This window comes from Bufo bufo, chromosome 2 (genome assembly GCF_905171765.1).
Source record: "Bufo bufo chromosome 2, aBufBuf1.1, whole genome shotgun sequence".
NCBI classification, from domain to species: Eukaryota; Metazoa; Chordata; class Amphibia; order Anura; family Bufonidae; genus Bufo; species Bufo bufo.
Window position 1 is genome coordinate 442,696,643 of NC_053390.1, and position 19,249 is coordinate 442,715,891.

General features: G+C 42.6%; 1 protein-coding gene across 1 annotated transcript in view; it reads right to left on the reverse strand.

Moving 5' to 3' along the window:
• The window catches only part of LOC120989413 (guanine nucleotide-binding protein subunit alpha-11-like), a 144,140-nt gene that overhangs the window by 83,108 nt on the left and 41,783 nt on the right, over positions 1-19,249 (reverse strand). Inside the window, 4 exon segments of the mRNA XM_040417496.1 lie at positions 8,443-8,572; positions 10,764-10,892; positions 11,376-11,530; positions 16,761-16,945. Coding sequence (XP_040273430.1) covers positions 8,443-8,572; positions 10,764-10,892; positions 11,376-11,530; positions 16,761-16,945 — 599 coding nt within the window.

Here is a 19,249-nt window from a genome sequence, read left to right on the forward strand (position 1 = left end):
AACCCATTAACACGCGCAGGCCTCTGATACACGCTCCTGATTTGCAGGCCTTGAGTGGTACACAGGCAGTGGTTAGAAGTGGCAGGCCTACCCAGGCCCATTTGCCTGATATCCCTTCTACCCCAGCTATATTCCACCCATCAGCAGCCTCTGATTCATCGGGAGAATCCTCATCCACCTCTTCCTCCCAGGGCACACCTGCTAAACGTCCCAAACTGAAGGACATTTGGTCATTGCTAAGCGCGCTCCCAACTAAGGCAGACCTTGAGGTGATCATACAGAGAGTCGAGGCCAAACATGATCAGGCTATTGCTGAAGTCAAGGCGGACTTAGCATCCATCTCTACAAAAGTGACCTCGCAGGCCCAAATTACATCGGATTTACATACCCGCCTATCTAATGTGGAAAAGATGGTCTCATCACAACAGGCCTTAAACAGGCACCTATTGCTACAGATGGATGACCAAGAAAACAGAGGCAGGCGTAACAATATCAAAATCCGTGGGATCCCGGAGGAGGTCCCGCCTGCCGATTTGAGAAAGGTGGTGTCAGCAGTATTTAACTCGCTTCTGGACAGACCGGAGGAATCTATTATAGAACTTGACAGTGTTCATAGAGTCATAGGCCCTAGACGTTCAGAAAACTCCTTGCCTCGTGATGTCCTATGCAGAGTTCACTTTTTTAGAGAAAAAGAGGACCTTCTACAAAGAGCCTGGAGACAGGGTCCTATCCCTTTCAGAGGATGCCAGATCCAACTTCTACCTGATGTGTCAAGGAGAACTTTGTTCACGAGGCGTACGCTCAAACCTCTCCTACAGATAGTCATCAATGCCGGAGCCACGTATCGCTGGGGCCATCCTTTCCACCTAATCATCCGCAAGAACGGCGTCTCGTTTGCTCTACACTCTCCAGACCAAGCGGGTGAGCTTAGTCGGTTCCTGGACTGCCCGCTCATCTCCCTACCGGATTGGCAGGATGTTCCAATTTCTTCAACTCCAATGGGGGGGGCCTCCTCCACGTTTGTCCGAGGATCGCCGTCAAGCTCGTCCACCAGCCCCACACTCACCTGGATAGAGGACTTTTTGGGCCCAAATGGCTCTAGTTAAGATGGGTTGTATATAACCCATGCTCTTTGACCACGGTACCTGATGTTGTGCCAGAGTGGGTGGGGGTGCGGGGAGCGGGTTGCTGCCTAGACGTTCTTATTGCTGGTACTCTGCGATTCGGGTCGGCGGCCTGCTCCCTGTACCCCCTCCCATACCAGGTATTGTTGTTGCTATAGTTACTGGGCCGGGGGAAAGGGCAGCTTTCTTTTTTGAGTGCTCTTCTTCACCCCCCACTAGGTCAGTGAATCTTGGTTGGCTCTCTTTTTTGGGCTACCTGAGAATCACATAGTGGATTGCTTTCTCCACTGGTTTATTTTGGTTTTGAATTTTATCTGAACCAGATTAGCTGGTTCTGATACTTCGCCTGATAGGCGTGTCTATATTTGTTTGTATACCTTGTAGTATTGTTTACCCATCCTTGTGTTTGTCCCTTCCTTCCTCCCCCTCCTCACATATTCCCCCCACCCCTACTTTCTGTTTTTAACAGGTTCGGATCATGTCGGAGATCACCTTTTCTTCCATTAACGCCAATAGGCTGAATGCCCCTGAGAAGCGTTCCTCCATTCTCCGGCTTCTATGGAGTAAAAAGGTACAGATCGCCTTCATTCAGGAGACACACTTTCGTAGGGATACTATGCCAAAGTTTAGCTCCCCCCGTTATCCGGACGCTTATCATAGCTGCTATAGCGATTCTAAATCGAGAGGTGTGAGTATCCTCATTGCTAGATCCGCCCCCTGGGAGTTCCTAGACTCTAGCACTGACGATAATGGCAGATACTTGTTTGTTAAGGGAAGAATAGGGGGCCAATTGTATACTCTGGCCAATGTGTATTTGCCCAACACAAAGCAATTGAGAGCCCTTACGGTAATCTTGTCTAAATTGGATAGCTTTGCCGAGGGCACGCTTCTGGTCGGGGGAGATCTTAATTTGGCCCTGGACCCATTGGTGGATGTCTCCAAGGGTTCCTCTCACCTGCCTTACTCTTACATTCGCCGTTTCAGGGGCCTCCTTCATTCTCATCAGTTGGTAGATGTATGGCGTGTGATTAATCCGGAGGTCAAGGACTTCACATTCTACTCCACTCCTAGAGATATTTATTCCAGATTAGACTATTTTTTGCTTAGACACTCGGCAGTACCTCTTATTGCCTCTTCCACAATTGACCCAATTACTTTTTTGGATCACGCCATGCTGCATGTGTCCTTGAAATCCCCTCTGCCCTCGCCCCGTTCCTGGAGATGGCGTCTCAATGAATCCTTACTCCAAGATATGGAGGTGGCGCAGAGTATTGACTCGGCCCTTTCTCACTACTTCGAGGAAAACCTAGTAGATGACGCCTCCCCCCTTACGGTATGGGCCGCGCATAAGTGTGTGATCAGAGGGGAGTTCATCAAACATGGAGCACGGCGTAAACGGGAGAGGGCTCTGGAAATTTCCCAGATTTTAAAGAATATTTCCGATTTGGAACAGATCCATAAACGCTCCCATGCACAGTCTGTTCGAGCTGAGCTCACACAGGCAAGGTGCAAGCTTAAAGATAAACTAGATACCCGTACAAAAATCCTCCTTTCACAGGGTAGGAGACATTTTTTTGAATATGGCAATAAGTGTGGTAGACTCTTGGCCAGATCCCTACGTGAACAAAGGGCAAGGAATTATATTCCACGCATTACTCCACCACGGGGACCAGTAATACATAACCCTGACTCGATCACAGAAGCTTTTTCTCAATTTTATCAGAACCTGTACAATCTTCCTCAACCCAGTCAATCTAGTCAGGTCTTGAATTCGACCATGAGCTCCTATTTGGTTAAGTCAGGTTTACCGAAATTACCGAGTGAGGCCATTGAGAGTTTGAACAGTCCGTTTACAGCTGATGAGATTGGGGAGGCTCTGAAATCAATGCAACCTAGTAAGGCTCCAGGCCCAGATGGCCTACCGGCCTCCTATTATAAGAGATTCCTTTCCTTCCTGCGTACTCCCCTTACCAATGCCTTGAATAAATTAAGCTCTGGAGTTCCTCTCCCTAAAGACATGTCTCATGCACACATTACTGTTATCCATAAAGAAGGCAAGGACCCGACCGCTTGTGCTAGTTACCGGCCCATTTCTCTACTTAATGTGGACATTAAGCTCTTCGCAAAAGTTCTGGCCACCCGCCTGACTCCATACCTGACGGACCTTATTCACTTAGATCAGGTGGGTTTCATTCCCTCAAGGGAGGCGAGAGATAACACCACAAAAGTCTTGAACCTGGTCCATCTGGCCAAAATTCACCGTTCCAATCTATGTCTCCTGTCCACAGATGCCGAAAAGGCTTTTGACAGGGTTGGTTGGCCTTGGTTATTTGCAGTATTAAACCATGTGGGTGTGGAGGGTTCCTTATTGACATGGATCCGTTCCCTATATTCCTCTCCCTCAGCAGCCACAAAGGTTAATGGTGTCCTCTCGCCTCCCTTTGAGATTAGGAATGGTACGCGTCAGGGTTGCCCTTTATCTCCTTTAATTTTTATCCTCACTCTAGAACCACTCCTGAGGACTATAAGGAAAGACCCTGACATTTCTGGTCTCACGGTGAGAGAGAAGGAGTTTAAGATAGCAGCATATGCAGACGACCTGATGTTCATGATAACCAATCCTCAAGTTGCCCTCCCTAACCTAATTGAGGAATTCAAAGTATTCCATAACTTGTCCAATCTGAAAATTAACTTACAGAAATCGGAGGCGCTTAATGTCTCCATTCCATCGGCTCTGGAAGCCGAACTGGCGGGTTCCTTGCCTTTCCATTGGGCGACAGGTGCCATTAAATATTTAGGCACAATGATTCCCAGGGATTTGCTTGAGCTTTTCTCCAGGAATTTTGCTCCCCTTCTGAGTCGGATCAGAGAAGACCTCAAGAGATGGTCCAAAGGCCTATATACGTGGTTCGGCAGGTGCGCCATTTTTAAAATGAACGTTCTTCCACGCTTATTGTATTTGTTCCAGACCCTTCCTATCCACATTCCAGCCAGTTTCTTCTCTATTGTACATCGGGACCTCTTTAGATTTCTGTGGGCAGGGAAAAATTCAAGACTGTCTAGATCCTTATTACATGTGCCGAAGGAAAGGGGGGGCCTGGGGATCCCTGACCTAAGAAAGCATTACGCAGCTTCTATGTTTCAACGGGTGGTAGATTGGTCCCGACATACTCAGGTCAAACAATGGATCTCAATTGAGCAATTCACATCACGGACTCCTTTGGCCCTCCTACCATGGACAGATAGGAAGGTCCCTAGTGACCTTTCCTCTCATCCTTTCATAGGCCCTACCCTAGCTCAATTCCGTAAGTACCAACAGATCTCTACAATTTCCCCAGCGCCCTCTCCGATGTTCCCTGTCTTGGGACATCCGGACTTCCCGGCGGGTTGCTCAGGGGGTCCGTTCGCACAGTGGAGATCGAGTGGTAGGTGTAGGGCACCATTCTTTAGAACTTCTGGTAGGTGGCTCACTTACTCTGAATTATTAGGCCTGACAGATCCCTGTCCTCTGGGTCCTTGGAGGTCAAGACAGCTACATCACTTCCTTTCTTCTATCCCGTCCTCTCAGGGATTTGATAGGGCGCTCACTCCTTTTGAAAAGATATGTATAGGCTCCGGCCTATATCGGCACTCTCTCTCAGAATTATACAAGGCATTGGTAACGCCGGGTACGGACTATCTCCCCCCCTACTCAGCTAAATGGGCTCAGGACTTGCAGAGGGATATTTCCTCCGACCAGTGGCTTAGAATTTTCCAGTTTACTCATAAATCATCCATTGCAAGTAAATATCAGGAGGCCAGTTACAAATTACTATCAAGGTGGTATTATGTGCCTACCCGTCTCCAAAAAATGTTCCCATCGGCCTCTCCCCTTTGTTGGAGATGTGAAGCCAACCAAGGTTCCCTCCTACATATTTTCTGGCAATGTGACAAAGTCAAACCTTTCTGGGAATCTGTCCAAAAGGCCCTGGCCTCCATTTTTCCCTTTTCAATTCCTAACACACCAGAGTTTTTCTTACTCTTTCTTTCGGACTTGCCGTTGATATTATTTCGACGATCCTGTCTGCGTTATCTGGTTATAGCAGCCAGAGCTTGTGTCCCTGCGAGGTGGAAGTCTGGTTCTCCTCCCTCTGTGAGAATGTGGATTCAGAAGGTGGAGGAGATGCGGAGAATGGAGGAACTCACGGCATCTTTGAAAGGTGGTAACAGAACATTCGTGGCTATGTGGTCCCCATGGTTTTCCTTCCAGGATACCCCGGAGTATCGGAATTTACTGACATGAAAGTCTCGTCTGGTCCCGCACATACAATCCAGTTACCCTCCCCCAACCCTCCCCCTATTTCTCTGAACCCCGTGTCCATTAACTCTTCCTTTTGTATCACTGTCTTGTGTCTTCCTCCCCCCACCCCTTTTTTTTTTTTTCTTTCCTTGTTATTGTCAGTCGAATTTACTTTTATGTTCTGGCAGTGGCCACTTCTTCATTGGCCCTTTGATTTGTATATGGTTTTCGTTAAATGAATCAAGGTGCTTCATTGTCACACTAGGCTGAATACCAAACACAGACTAAAGTGTCATATTTGTTTGTGCGTTGTTGGATTATGCCTCAGATTAACAGTCAGCATGGTTCTGACTATTATTTGTAATGTATGTGTTTCAACATGCAATAATTTTGTTATTTTTGCAAAATGAGAAATAAAGAATTAAAAAAATAAATAAATAAATCCCATTCCTACACAGAATACAAATTCCTGCATTGGATACAAACTATACTCTTAATAGATTTTTTAGATTTACTGGCTGTATTCCAGAAAAAAAAACAGAGTGCCTCAAACATAGGGTGATACGCAATGGACATAGACAAGTATAATATATTGGATGCTCAGACAATCTGTCCTATATCTGAGGGAGGGGCGGATCTCCAAAACACTTCATTGTGACTTTGTATACCTTTTTTATATCTGTATTTTATTGGACATGAAGAAATAAGGATTCATTTATTGGGAAGCACTGGAGCCAAGATCTGCTTTTAGATTAACTATCACGCCAACAATAAAGAAAAGAGTAAATTCAGAAGCCAGATTGTTAAGGGATGGTGAGGCCCTTTGAAATATTACTGCCTCTTTTTATTTAAACAGTTTTATTAAATTGTTCTGTGCGTTTTCTGTCCACCTTCTCTTGTCTGTGCTGCCTCTGTATGCCTGTTTGTTAAAGGGGTTTTTGCAGTGGGTAAATATTGATAACCTATCTTCAGGAGATATATGTCATGGAGGTAGCGCTTGTGCGGGTATGCCTCCTCTTCAAGATTACACTGCGCGTTGTCTCGCTCATCTCAGCGGCAAAGAGCAATTACAATTGTAATTACACTGCACTCCGCTACAAGCGAGATGATGCACAGTGTAATCTTGAAGAGGGAGGAGCTCTCACATGAGAGCCACCACTTCTCAAACAGCTGATCAACTGGGGTGCCAGAGCAGTCAGCCAGAGTAGTGGAGGAGACAGTGCCTCTGAGGAACAGCCTACTTCTAAAAGTATGTGTATTTGCCCTCTGCCATTACCTTCAGTAAAGAATTGTTTCTTGTTTCACTATGCTGAACTGATTATTGCCTCTCTTTCCACCAACCCTCTCTCCCTGCCTTGCATCACCATGTATCAACCAACACCAAGAGCACCTTGAACCACCATCAGGGGGGAGACCATCTCCAGGGAGTTCCCCAAGGGGAAGAAAAGGTGTCCCTCCCTTTACTGCGTGACACGACACGGGGAGCACTGGAGCATGAATACCACCACGAATACTATTGCCTCCATCCTCACCACAGCCACCACTCTCATCCTCTCCACCTGACACCTCCCCTGTGGGCCATGGCAGTAGAAGAAGACTACATATAAGCAATCAGTGAAGTCTATTCTTGTAACCACCAAGTGGGATGTCTTATCAAGGATGCCCTTGCAAACATCAAGAAAAATGTGCATTTAATAGCAAACTGCAACTATAAAGCAAACAAGCAACTGTTGGGAAGAAAATAATGTTTTTCTGTTTTCCTGCAATTGTATCATCCATGGTCATATTAATGTAGAACATCCTCTAACAAGCTCTTAAAAGTTTATAAAATATTATTTTATTCTAATGGCACTTTCTAGCCTGAAACAGCTGAAATTTTGGTAGACTATTGCAGACTATTGGGTTGTAAAGTGGTTTGGGGTATTGTTTTTGTGTTTTGTACAATTTGGTGTGTTGTACTGGTGGGGAGAGGTGCTTGTCCTGGTGCTGCATTGCGTGGTGATCACAGCTCAGGAAAATTACCAACTCAGCACCATGATGGTACCAGTGTGGAAACAGCTATGCACAAGTGTGGAAACATAGACATACACCACCTGGGCGTGGCTTAATGATTATTTAGACCAGGATTCACCCTCTGGGAGGACTTAGTATGTGTGACCTGGTGGTGAGGAAAGTCCTAAAGTTGTACTGATTAGGTCACGCTATGGGTGTAACCCAGAGAGAGGAGCAGAGGTTGTACCCGCCTGCATCAGAACAGTTGTTTGGAGCAAGGAGAGTGCTAAAAGAGAACCTTCAGTGCACATAAGCAACTTAGTCAGAAGAGATACTTGCCATCCACACTTGAAATGTTGGAAGAACTATGCCCTCCTGCACAATTGTTCCAAAACCTGCATTTTACAGAATAATTACAAGTAAAGCATTGTTGATGTTTTAATGTCTGTATTATGGCTGCAACACATGGGCAACCACCACACAACTTCTACTGGACCAAGTTTAGACGAGTATAAAAGCCAATGGTGGATTGGTGGTCTGTGTTCAGTTCAGCAGATATTGAGCTTTTGTCTTTTGTATCACAGATCATAAAAGGCAGCCATATTATGTGAACTGCTCTTAGGCCACTTTTATGTGCCAGTATTTTGGTCAGTATTTTGCATCAGTATTAGTGGTATCTACACAGAGACAAGTTTTAATGGAAAGATTTGACTCTTTCATGTTTTTGATGAACTCCTAGTTTTGGCTTATCGATACTGCTGTGTTAAGAAATGGCCTTAGAGACCATGTTTAAAATATTCTTCAGAAGCATATACTTTTTTGTAACTTTTAGAGCTATGATTTTATGTTTGTCTTTGAAGGAAACCGCTCTCAATTGTGAAAATTAAATGTAGCTTTTAATAGAGAGACATATGATATTCAATTTCATATGAATAATAATACATCATCAGACCTATCAGAAGTACATGTAGATATGCTGCCAGGTACAATACCTCCTTACTTTTATATGAGTGCATTTTTATTGCCTATAACTTAGAAATGTCTTACCTCTTGCCTGTTTTCCTCTAACTGCTGATCGTATTCACTGAGAGAAGCCAAGTAGATAAGACAATTCACATTCTCAAAGCAATGGATCCACTTCTTCCTCTCAGATTTTTGACCACCAACATCCACCAGCCTATAAAAATAATATGTAAATCATTATAAAGAACATTGAAGAGAATTTATTATGTAAAGAAAAAAATAAGGGGTTGGGTCAGCACAACCTGCCTGCAGGTGCACATCACTATTGAAGAGAATTTATTATGTGACTTGTGCAAGTTGTCTGGTGTACAAAAGTCAAAGATTTTGGCAGTTTTGCAAAAAACGGTTTTTAAATTTTACATTGCCTACTCAACACTTATCAAAAACATGAGTGGGGCTAAGCAGCCCAACAGAATTACTATAATTGACCACAGAAACTGTACAGTTCCGCTCATAGCTGGCATACCGTAGATTTGCTTTTCTTGTACATGGACTGCCAGATGCACCAAATTTGTTATGAGGCCTGCTCCTCTTAATTAACTTGATGCATCTTACTTCACTGGGTTTCAGAAGCTATAATACTGAGGACCTATCCTCAGAATAAGTCATTAATATAAGATCAGTGGAGTCTAACTTCCGCACTCCCACCAATTAATTGCTTGAAAAGGATGAGCGCTGCGGCCTTCTCACATCATACCAAGCACAGCGACATACATCGGATAGAGACTGTGCTTGGCATTGCATCCTAGGCTCATTCCTCGGCTCATTCATTTGAATGGGACAGAGCTGCGCCTAGGCCATGAGACTGATGTAACTGGTCTAGAACGAGGCCACGGTGCTGACCGAAGCATTGCGACCTTCTCAAACAGCTGATTTGCAGGCAGTTGGAGCCCACCGATCTGAAATTGCTGACCTATCTTAAGAATCGATCATTTTCATGTTATTTCCAGAAAACCTCTTTAATAAACCCCTGCCCTTTGAAATCCAGGATGTCCTTGTGACACTGTGTTCATCACCACAATGTCCATCAATGCTTGCATGCCACTCTATCCATTTTCAATTATGACATCATCTAATACTTTGAAGATATGCCTTATCTATATAACTATAGCACTTTGTGAAGTCCAATCTGACATTCATCATGAAAATGGTGGATTTAGAAATGCTTTAAATGAAGCCATCAAGCATTTAACCAGACTTCCAGTTCAGTCATTTCAACCCATGGTATCCTGATATCAATGTGTCTTTGCCACAGGTTACATACTGTATATACAGGGCCAGGACAAGGGGTAGGAAGGATAGGCGGCTGCCTAGTGAGCCATGAGGATGGGGAGACAATTATGGAATACAAAAAAGTTACAGTGCCGACACTGCACAAAGGGAAGTGCTCATTTGTATAAAAACATCACATAGGATTAAACATTTTTATAGTGTGGGAGACCTATGTAAACTATTTGCTTTCATGTAGTGGTAACCCACTGGCAGAAAAGAGATAGCAATGGCTGTGAGGGACGTGTGGGGGGGTCGCTCTGGTAGACACTTGGTAGTTGTGCAGGAAGCAGGAGACAGGATAAAGTCCAAATTATGTGTTTTTATGTTACACATATATTTAAACATAAGCATAGCCTTAACAAATAGGGTTAAACAAACAAACCCTGCTCAGCTGAGCCAGTACCTAATACAACAAGACACTATACGACTATACGTGGGACCAGCTACCTGGCCCACCTGTACAAATGGAAAGTATTGGGTGGCACATGCAATACCTTCTGTAGTTCAGCAGTCAGCTTCTCCAGGTATGGCCACATTTCTCAGCTCTACACTGAGATTTAAATTAGGCCCCAATAACCGATGTGACCCGCAGCTGTGGGCTATGAAAGGCCAGAACCGAAGCCCGGGTGGACCTCACTCACTCCAGTATAAGCAGGTCCCAGTATGTATTTTACAATCTGTCTATGTTAGCTATGGCTAAAACAGGGTATCAAAACAGGCTATCAACCCTGCTTATCCTGTGTCTGGGTTAACCTCTCGGTTCCCAGAGACACACCCAAGGCTTACCACACACAGTTTAACTGTTTCAATGACAAATATCGGTTCTCCCAAACGATACCCTTCTCACAGAGGATATATACTGAAACCCTTGTCTTGGGCACCAAGATAGTTATTCCTACCCCTTATACATATAGTTGCATGCGTGCAGATGTAATATAAACTTTGTGTATTGTTCTTCCATTTTTGGCCTTGTTTTATATCACATACTGTGAAAGCTGCATATTGCCTCCTGGTAGTACGTACACAGACTCTCTTTGTTATAAAGTGATAAGAAATGTGGGTTTATATTTCACCTAAGATTAACTTTATCCACTGTGAAAGAATATTCATTTATTCCTGTAGTTGGCATTCGTATCCTCACAATGTCTTCATTTGTAGGCTGATAGCCGTCTTGAGTGATCCTGTCCAAATTTGTTAAATAGCTGCAGGAAAGAGTGCAAGAAAACCAAGATTTAAACCAGTGAGATATAAAGTTTTCAAACTGTAAAATAATAAAACTTTCAGATATGATTTAATTTTGAATACTGCCCCGCAGGCCAGATTTCAAACCAACTGTGGTCTGGGAGACTCCACTTCCAAGTGCATTTCAAGACAGGCAGGGGGTTTCCTCTTAATCTCTGTGTTGGAGATTTGCAGTTTGGGTTAGTTCCTTAGCTAGGTCAACCCCCCTATACATCAAGGCTGATTCAGATGCAGATGTAGACTGCCTATTTCTATAGCTAGATCTAGAAGGTCTGTAGATTACCTAAACAGCGTTCACCTGGCAACTATCTCAGGCCTTGAGTGCTGTGGACTACCCAATTTGTGTACCAAGCTTTCTAATCATTGCTGATTCAAAGTGGGAAAAACCATGGAAATATTTGTTCAGAGATGCCAAATAACATATTAGTTTCTCAAGCACTTACTAGCTGGCCGAATCAAGGAGATTGAATTCTCTTCTCTTCTCATAACATTTACGAATTCCAGGATCACTCCATAATTTTTTGATGGCTAAAGCATGATGCTTTTCTAACTGCTGTGTACTATATACATCCAGGGTACTGATCATTTTCCCATTCACCTAAAATAGAGAAATATGTAAGCTTTTGAATCATTTGTTTTTATTCATCCAAGTGTTTACATAGTTAAAAAGGCTTGTCATATACCAATTCTTTCATAGAAAGTTTGGTGAGGAGTCCGACATCATTGACACCGCCATTGCCAAGAACAAGCACGTACATTCTTCATAAACTTTTGGATATTCAGTAAAGAACAGCAAATTGATTCTAATGAACTAGAGTTCACTACAACTTTTCCCAAAAATGTCACATTTCAGTGAATCTCAAGCTTTTGCGATTCATTTTGGATGAACCACTCAAAATGACATCTGTCATTTTATAGATCAGAAGACAGCACTGGAGGGCAGGAAAAAGGAAGGAGGACCCTGGGTGGTGCTCTGGCTGGTGGGTTTGCCCATAATGCCTTGCAGTTAGCCTGAGCCAATAATGAAGGACATACTGATATGTGTCATAGGCACTTCCCTCCAGAATTTTACTTATTCCTTTGACATATTTATGGGGTTTTCTAAGATTTTCATACTGATTACCTATCCTATCCTATGACCTAATTTTTTTTTAGCTTCCCATTACATTGTATGCAGTGGTGCCATTAGAAAATAAAACAAGCCCTCATACAGCTATGTGAGTGAAAAAATAAAAAGATCTGGGAAGACAGCGAGTAAAAATGGAAACACAAAAGCAGAAAGTCCTCTGGGGCTGAAATTATGAAAATTAGTCCTTCTAAAGTCTAGCACTGTCGTAGTAGTGTGAAATTGTTCCTGGGACCTTTTTACATCAAACTATAAATATTGGTGGTTACTGGAACCTAAATGTTCTTCCACCTTACCATCAGTCACCAGATCTCCATTTGTGAAGACTAAATCTAGAATGTTATCTCCTGTGATTGGTAACTTAAAGGGGTTGTTAGAGACTTTTCTACTGATGTCCTATCCTCCTGATAGGTCATCAGTATCTGATCTGTATGAGTCTGACACCCAGGACCCCCGCTGATCAGGTGCTTGAGAAGGCACCAGCACCCACAGTAGCGCCATGGTCTCATAGCTTAGTCTAGGCCATGTGATGTCACGTTCATCAATCACATGGCCTAGGCGTAGTTCTGCCCTGTTTAAGTGAATGGGGTTGAGCTGTGATACCAAGCACAGCCACTATCAAACAGACGGCAATGTGCTTGATGAGCTGCTACTGCTAGCACCGGTGCCTTCTCAAAAAGCTGATCGGTGGGGGTCTCGAGCACCTACCGATCAGATACTAATGACTGGGGTTTCCAACACTTTCCTACTGAAAGTCTCAGGAAAACCCTTTTAACTAGCTATTTCAGAGATGCTCCTTTAAGTGCAGCGTGAAAGGGCACTACAGATATTACAGTCTATACCAGGCACATTGAAGTCACCCATAACTACAATATCTCCCTTTTCTGCCATCTCAGAAATATTATCCACCAATTTATCTTAATCCTCACTTTGTCATTGAGGCCTATATACCACATTAATTCTAATAGCGGTTCCATCTTTAGTTTGCATGCAAATCCAGGGAGTTTCTCACAGTTTTTGTGTCTCTTGAATTACTGTAGATTTTAGATTACCCTTGACATAAATGGCTACTCTACCACCTCTAACTACTCTGTCTTTCCTGTACAGTGTGTAACCATATATGGCTATTTTTCAGTCATTATAACCATTGTACCATGTCTCAGTTGTAGAAACCAGATCTAAATTATCCCTAGACATGATCTGCATACGTTTGCAGAGCCTGTTTTCAAAGCTATCATTGTTTGCACACATTGTATGTAGAACATTACTTTTATGACTTGCATTTTTCATAACAACTTCAGCTGCATCTACTGTACTGGGCAAACAACCACATTTTCACCAGAACCATCACACTACTTCATCCTAACTGGCCGGGGACAGAGGTCATTCTCATTGCTTAAACTTCTATCCCCTACATCTAGTGTAAATATCTGTCCAAAAACTTAACTCTACACAAAATACATTTGTACTTTTATGTGCTGGATGCAAACCACCCTTCTTGCACGATTCCTTAGTAGATCACTTACTAGCATCATAGCTAATATACACAAAATGTTCAGTTTTACACCACTGTCTTAACCATGCATTAAACTCAGAGATATGAATTGCCTTGTTGATCTGATTACAGACCAGCAAAATCTATGAAAAAGTCACTGAACCAGCTATTCTACTGAGTTCCTGGCTAAAATTCTGGAATTCCCTTTGTACAGAAACAAATTATTATGGGCCAAGTCATTGGTACCAAGATGCAACACAAGATCAACTTCCCTATCCTTACTAACTGCCTGCCTTGACTATATTTTCAATACACCTCTTGTCTCTATTGACAGCAGTGGCACCTGAAAGACATCTCACCTCCTTCAGCACATCTGACCTATCCCCTAACTCAACCCTTCTAAGGGTTGAATTACTAACAAGAAAATGCCTTCTCTTGCTTATTTTAACATCAACGCCTGCCTGGTTTATGGTATTCTTTACCTCTTGCAAGACAATATTTCCTTAAGAAATTAAACAATGCTCCACATGGGAAATACAATATCTGTTTACAGAGAACACCTTAACGGCATGAGTATTCTTATAGGCCAGGCAATGTTACTCTGGAATTCTGGGAACAGGGAAGGCAAATGAGCTGTTAGCAAGCTCTGACTCTAAAGTCACCAGACATAAGGTAGCTATAAGTCAATGTCTTGAAACAGGACTTGGATAATAATTAAGCCAGCGTCTCATCTGCAGACAGCTGATTCGGAGTGATTGCACCTCATGAGTGAAGAGCAGAGAGTACTGGCTTAACTGGGTGAGAAGTCTAGGTCAGGATTAAGGGAATACAATATCTCATTATGGAGAGCGTCTCAATGGCGTTAGGAGTCTTATAGGCTAGGCAATGCCACGGGTGGGCGCAGCTTGGAGGAGAGTGGCCAGCCCTTAAACTTTTCTCTATTTTGTATAAAGGGACTCTGGGGATGCATGGGTGAACTTAAAGAGGATCTTTCACCACTCCTGACATGTCTGTTTTAATAGCTTCATGCATTCCCCTCGTACTAACAATTCTGGAGCCTCTATTCTTATGTCTGTATGTTGGGCCATTCCTCTATTATTTCTTCTCCGAAGTTATGAATAATTGCTAGCTGTCTGCAGTAAGGGTACAGAGGGGAAGTAACAAGTTGGGGGGGTGTACCTGCACAGTCTGAAAATGGCAGCACTGATTGGATAGAGTGAGTCTGTGCAGGTACACACCCCAACTGGTTACCACCCCTCTGTACCCTTACTGCAGACAGCTAGCAATTCATTCATTACTTCTAGTACAAATAATAAAGGAATAGCACAACATAGAGACATAAGAATAGATGCTCCAGAATTGTTATTACATGGGGGATGCATGAAGCTATTAAAACAGACATGTCAGGAGTGGTGACAGGTCCTCTAGACACAGTTATATTTTTTCTTGCAACTTTTTAGCCCTGTGTGTGTGTAGGAATGCTAGTGATAACTGTTGCGTGTGATTAGGTATTTTGTGTGTGTTAAGTGTAGGTTTTGTTTTTTTAAACTTTTTTTCCTTTTACTTTAGTTTACTTATGTTTGACAAACAACCATGTACCGCAGTGTGAAAAGGTTAAAATGTGGAGTATATACTTTTCATACTTTCCATGCAATATCACATAACAGGTTTCCACCATGAAATGCTTGAGAAAACTTGAGGTAGAGTCACCAGAGCACAGCAAAGACTGGGCTTGGTGATATCATCAAGGATTAAAGAGCGGCCATGTGGCCTCCAATAAGAAGTAGGGGAGTTTGAAAGGAGAGGAGTAGTTAGTATTTAGGAATGCAGGGATAGTTATTTGTAGTTAGTAAAGATGACATATGAACTGACTGTATCATAAATCACTATGATGCAGTCACTTAACGTCAGAGGAGTCAGCCCAGGAGGTGCAGCTGACACATGGACTGTGTCTCCCAGGCCGATCACGGTCGTGTAAAGCAGCCATTAGAATTTGCTACATGAGATTTGTTGAGGGGGGCTAGCATGCTAAAAAGATGAAAGAAAGGTGATAGAAGTAATGGTGGGGGATTAGGGGAGGGATAGACAAAGGGATATTTAAGGCAGTGTAGGCAGGGCTAAAGGTGGCCAGACACATTAATCTAAAGTTGATCAAAACAGATGATTTCAACCAAAACAATTGTTCATCGGATGAAATTTAACAATGAATGATCATTTTATCCAACCAATGCCTGACTACCATTGTCTGAAGAGAAGTCAGCCATGTCTGACATTTTTGCCTGATACAGTAGTTGGACGAAAGAGTTTTCATTCAAAGAAAGATCGTTCATCCAGAAAGATTTTTGTCCATCACCCAGTTTCATTGAAAATGTATGGCCAGTTTCAACAACCATAATGGCCAATATGGACTAAAACGGGTATGACTGCATCTGTGAAATGTTTATTCACCAGATTGTTGAAATGCTGTTCAACCATTAACCAACTTCTGTCGAATGTGTATGGTCACCCTTACTGTTGTGGTTTTCTACTTATAGGTACAAGCAAGTCAGAATAGCTGCAGCAGAAGGACCAACAGCTGAATAATCCAGCAGATGCCTAAAGAATGTAAGTACAGCTGCTGGTGAATCCAAACACAATGAAGAAAAGGGACGCATAAAGATTGGGTTGCCAAAGAGGTATGAGGATGCAGCGAGATTAGGTAAGAAGATCTAAAGTGGCCTTGAATAGGGGGGTGGTAAGGGATCGGGAGTGATATTTCTTTGCAATTGGTCCGCCAGTGTGATTGATCTCACAAATCAGCACCTGGGAATATTGTAGGCCCTGACAGGCTTACTCTTCTAGTTCATCGAAGGATCAATTGGTTGCCGTAAAGCATTTTCTGTACTTTCAATCCACACTGATTCTCTTTCAGAAGTAGTCACACACCAGCATCATGGAAGGCCACAGTGCAGCCAGAAGAAATGCCACTGGCAGGGGTGAATGGGGTATTGCATTATCCAAATCATACTTGTGCAACCAACAACATGTCTACTAATAGCGCTTGCGGGGAATAGGGTGTCCCTTTGCTAGGGGGATGAATGTAGATCCCCAGTTAATCAGAAGATGTCTAAAGGGTGAATAAGCCCTTCCAATAATGAGAAATATGGATATTGGAACTTGTAAATTGCTTTTAGATATTAATATGTAATTACTCAAAGATACCGTTACCTTATTTTCCTCCCAGACATAAGGAAGCCTGAGGGTCTCCATAGCTCCCACCAAGGACTGGGCACAGGTTATGATATTCTGATGTATAAGTTTTCCATAAATTTTACGGTCTTGCTCTGAGAAACCAGATCCATGGATGATTCTCATCTGCTTAATAAACGTGCTTTTTCCACTCTCTCCTGTTCCTGTAAGGATGGAAATAAATGTGTTAAAATGTTGTTTATGTTTAATAATGTTCCTTATTGGGAAGCAAACCTATCAGTTAGGCCCAGTTCGGATTAACTGTTGTATTCTGTTCCATTGGAATTACAGTGTTTTTGCTGTCAAAAACAAGTCAAGATCTATTTGAAAATGAAGTAGTCATACCTAGAAATGGAAGATGGGTTACTGTAGGTTCTGGCAGACTGAGAGTTGTGGATAGAAGACATGTCCCACAGTCTGTGGCTCTCCATAATTCATTTGCAGCACTTTCAGAGTGTAAGAGCAACATGGCGGATGGCTCAAGCACAGTGGGTGAGAAACAATCATCTCACATGCCTAAAGTATGCAAGACTGCAGCCAAAGACAAAAAGGAGAAGGTGAGGACTGATAGTAAGCAGCTGTTGGTGGGCGATTCCATCATAAGAGGTGTGAAATTTGAGGAGAATGGTGTTGTGAGATGTCTCCCTGGTGCTACCGCTAGCAGGGATAGACGACGGATCCTTAATATTGTTAGGCAAGCAAAGCAGGAAAGGGAAGTGGATTGTCCATCTTGGGACAAACGATCTGGCTTGTAATGAGGTTTCATAAGTGAAAGAAGCTTTTCACACACTTGGAAAGGATATACGGGAGGTTGCATCAACTGTTTCATTCTCTGCAGTTTTGCCTGTGCATAACCTTCAGCATGACAGGAAGATGCGCATTAAGGAATTCAATGTATGGCTTGGTGAATGATGTCGGAACCAAGGGTTTGGCTTTGTGTCTCATGTTAGCTCTTGTTGGAATGGAAAAGAACTGTACAAGAAAGATGGTTTGCATCTTTCTCTCAAAGGAACGAATGTCCTCGGTGAACAGTTCCAATTATTTGCTAAGGAGCATTTAAACTAGGAAAGGGGGGCAAAAGAGTGATAATCCAGCAGTCCGACTGTCCCCCGGAACAATGCCAGAAGATGCCAGTAGCACAAAGGTTAAGAAATGACAAGCTCAGATTTTTATCTACAAATGCTCGCAAATAAGGGAATAAGATCAATGAACTTGAGGCTATAATGGCATCTGAGAATATAGATGTAGTGGCTGTTACTGAGACGTGGTTCAAGGGGAGTAATGACTGGGATATATCAATACCAGGGTTCTCTCTATACAGGAAAGACAGAGAAGGCAAGAAGGGGGAGGGGTGGCCCTGTATGTGAAAGACAGCATAAAATCGAATTTGATACATGTTAGCGAGAACAATTTAGAGTCAGTTTGGGTTACTTTGCAGCTTGATAATCATAAGGTAACTCGTGTAGGTGTGATATATAGACCACCTAGCCAAGTCAAAGAATTAGATGATCTACTAGTTGAGGAAATAGCTAAAATTACATTGAAGGGGGAAGTTATCATTATGGGAGACTTCAATCTTCCAGATGTAAACTGGAAAACCAAAATAGCTAGTTCTGCCAGGAGTACAGATATTCTAAATTCCCTACTGGGATTATCTCTACAGCAAGTAGTTGAGGAACCAACCCGGAAGGAGGCCATTTTAGATTTAGTATTCACAAATGGGAATTTGGTATATGATATTACTGTAGGGGAAAGCTTGGGATCTAGTGATCACCAGTCAGTGTGGTTTACTATAAGTACAGTGTCAGAGTCACACCACACAAAAACAAAAGTTTTAGATTTTAGAAAAACTGACTTTTCTAAGATTAGATTAGTGGTATACGAGTCCCTATCAGATTGGAACAGTTTCATTGGAGTCCAGGAGAAATGGGACTACTTAAAAGAGGCACTATTAAAGGCAACAGAAAATTGCATTAGGCTTGTCAGTAAAAGCAAAAAAAGGAAGAGACCACTGTGGTACTCAGCAGAAGTGGCCAAAATCATTAAAAACAAAAAGATAGCATTTAGGAATTATATAAAAAAAAAAAAAAAAAACGAGGATGACAGGCAAATTTATAAGATTAGGCAGAGAGAGGCCAAACAAGTTATAAGAGCTTCTAAAGCACAGGCAGAAGAGAAATTAGCTCAGTCAGGAAAAAAAGGCGATAAGGCATTCTTCAGATACATAAATGAAAAAAGGAAACTAAAACAAGGAATTACAAAATTAAAAACAAAAGAAGGAATGTATATGGAAGAAGATAAAGAACTAGCTGACTGCCTCAATGAATACTTCTGTTCAGTCTTTACAAAGGAAAATGAAGGAAAAGGACCTCAGTTAAGAAAGAAGACTAATGAATCTTTTGATGCATGTGTCTTTACAGAGGAAGAGGTTCTAAGTCAGCTGTCTAATATCAATACAAATAAGTCAC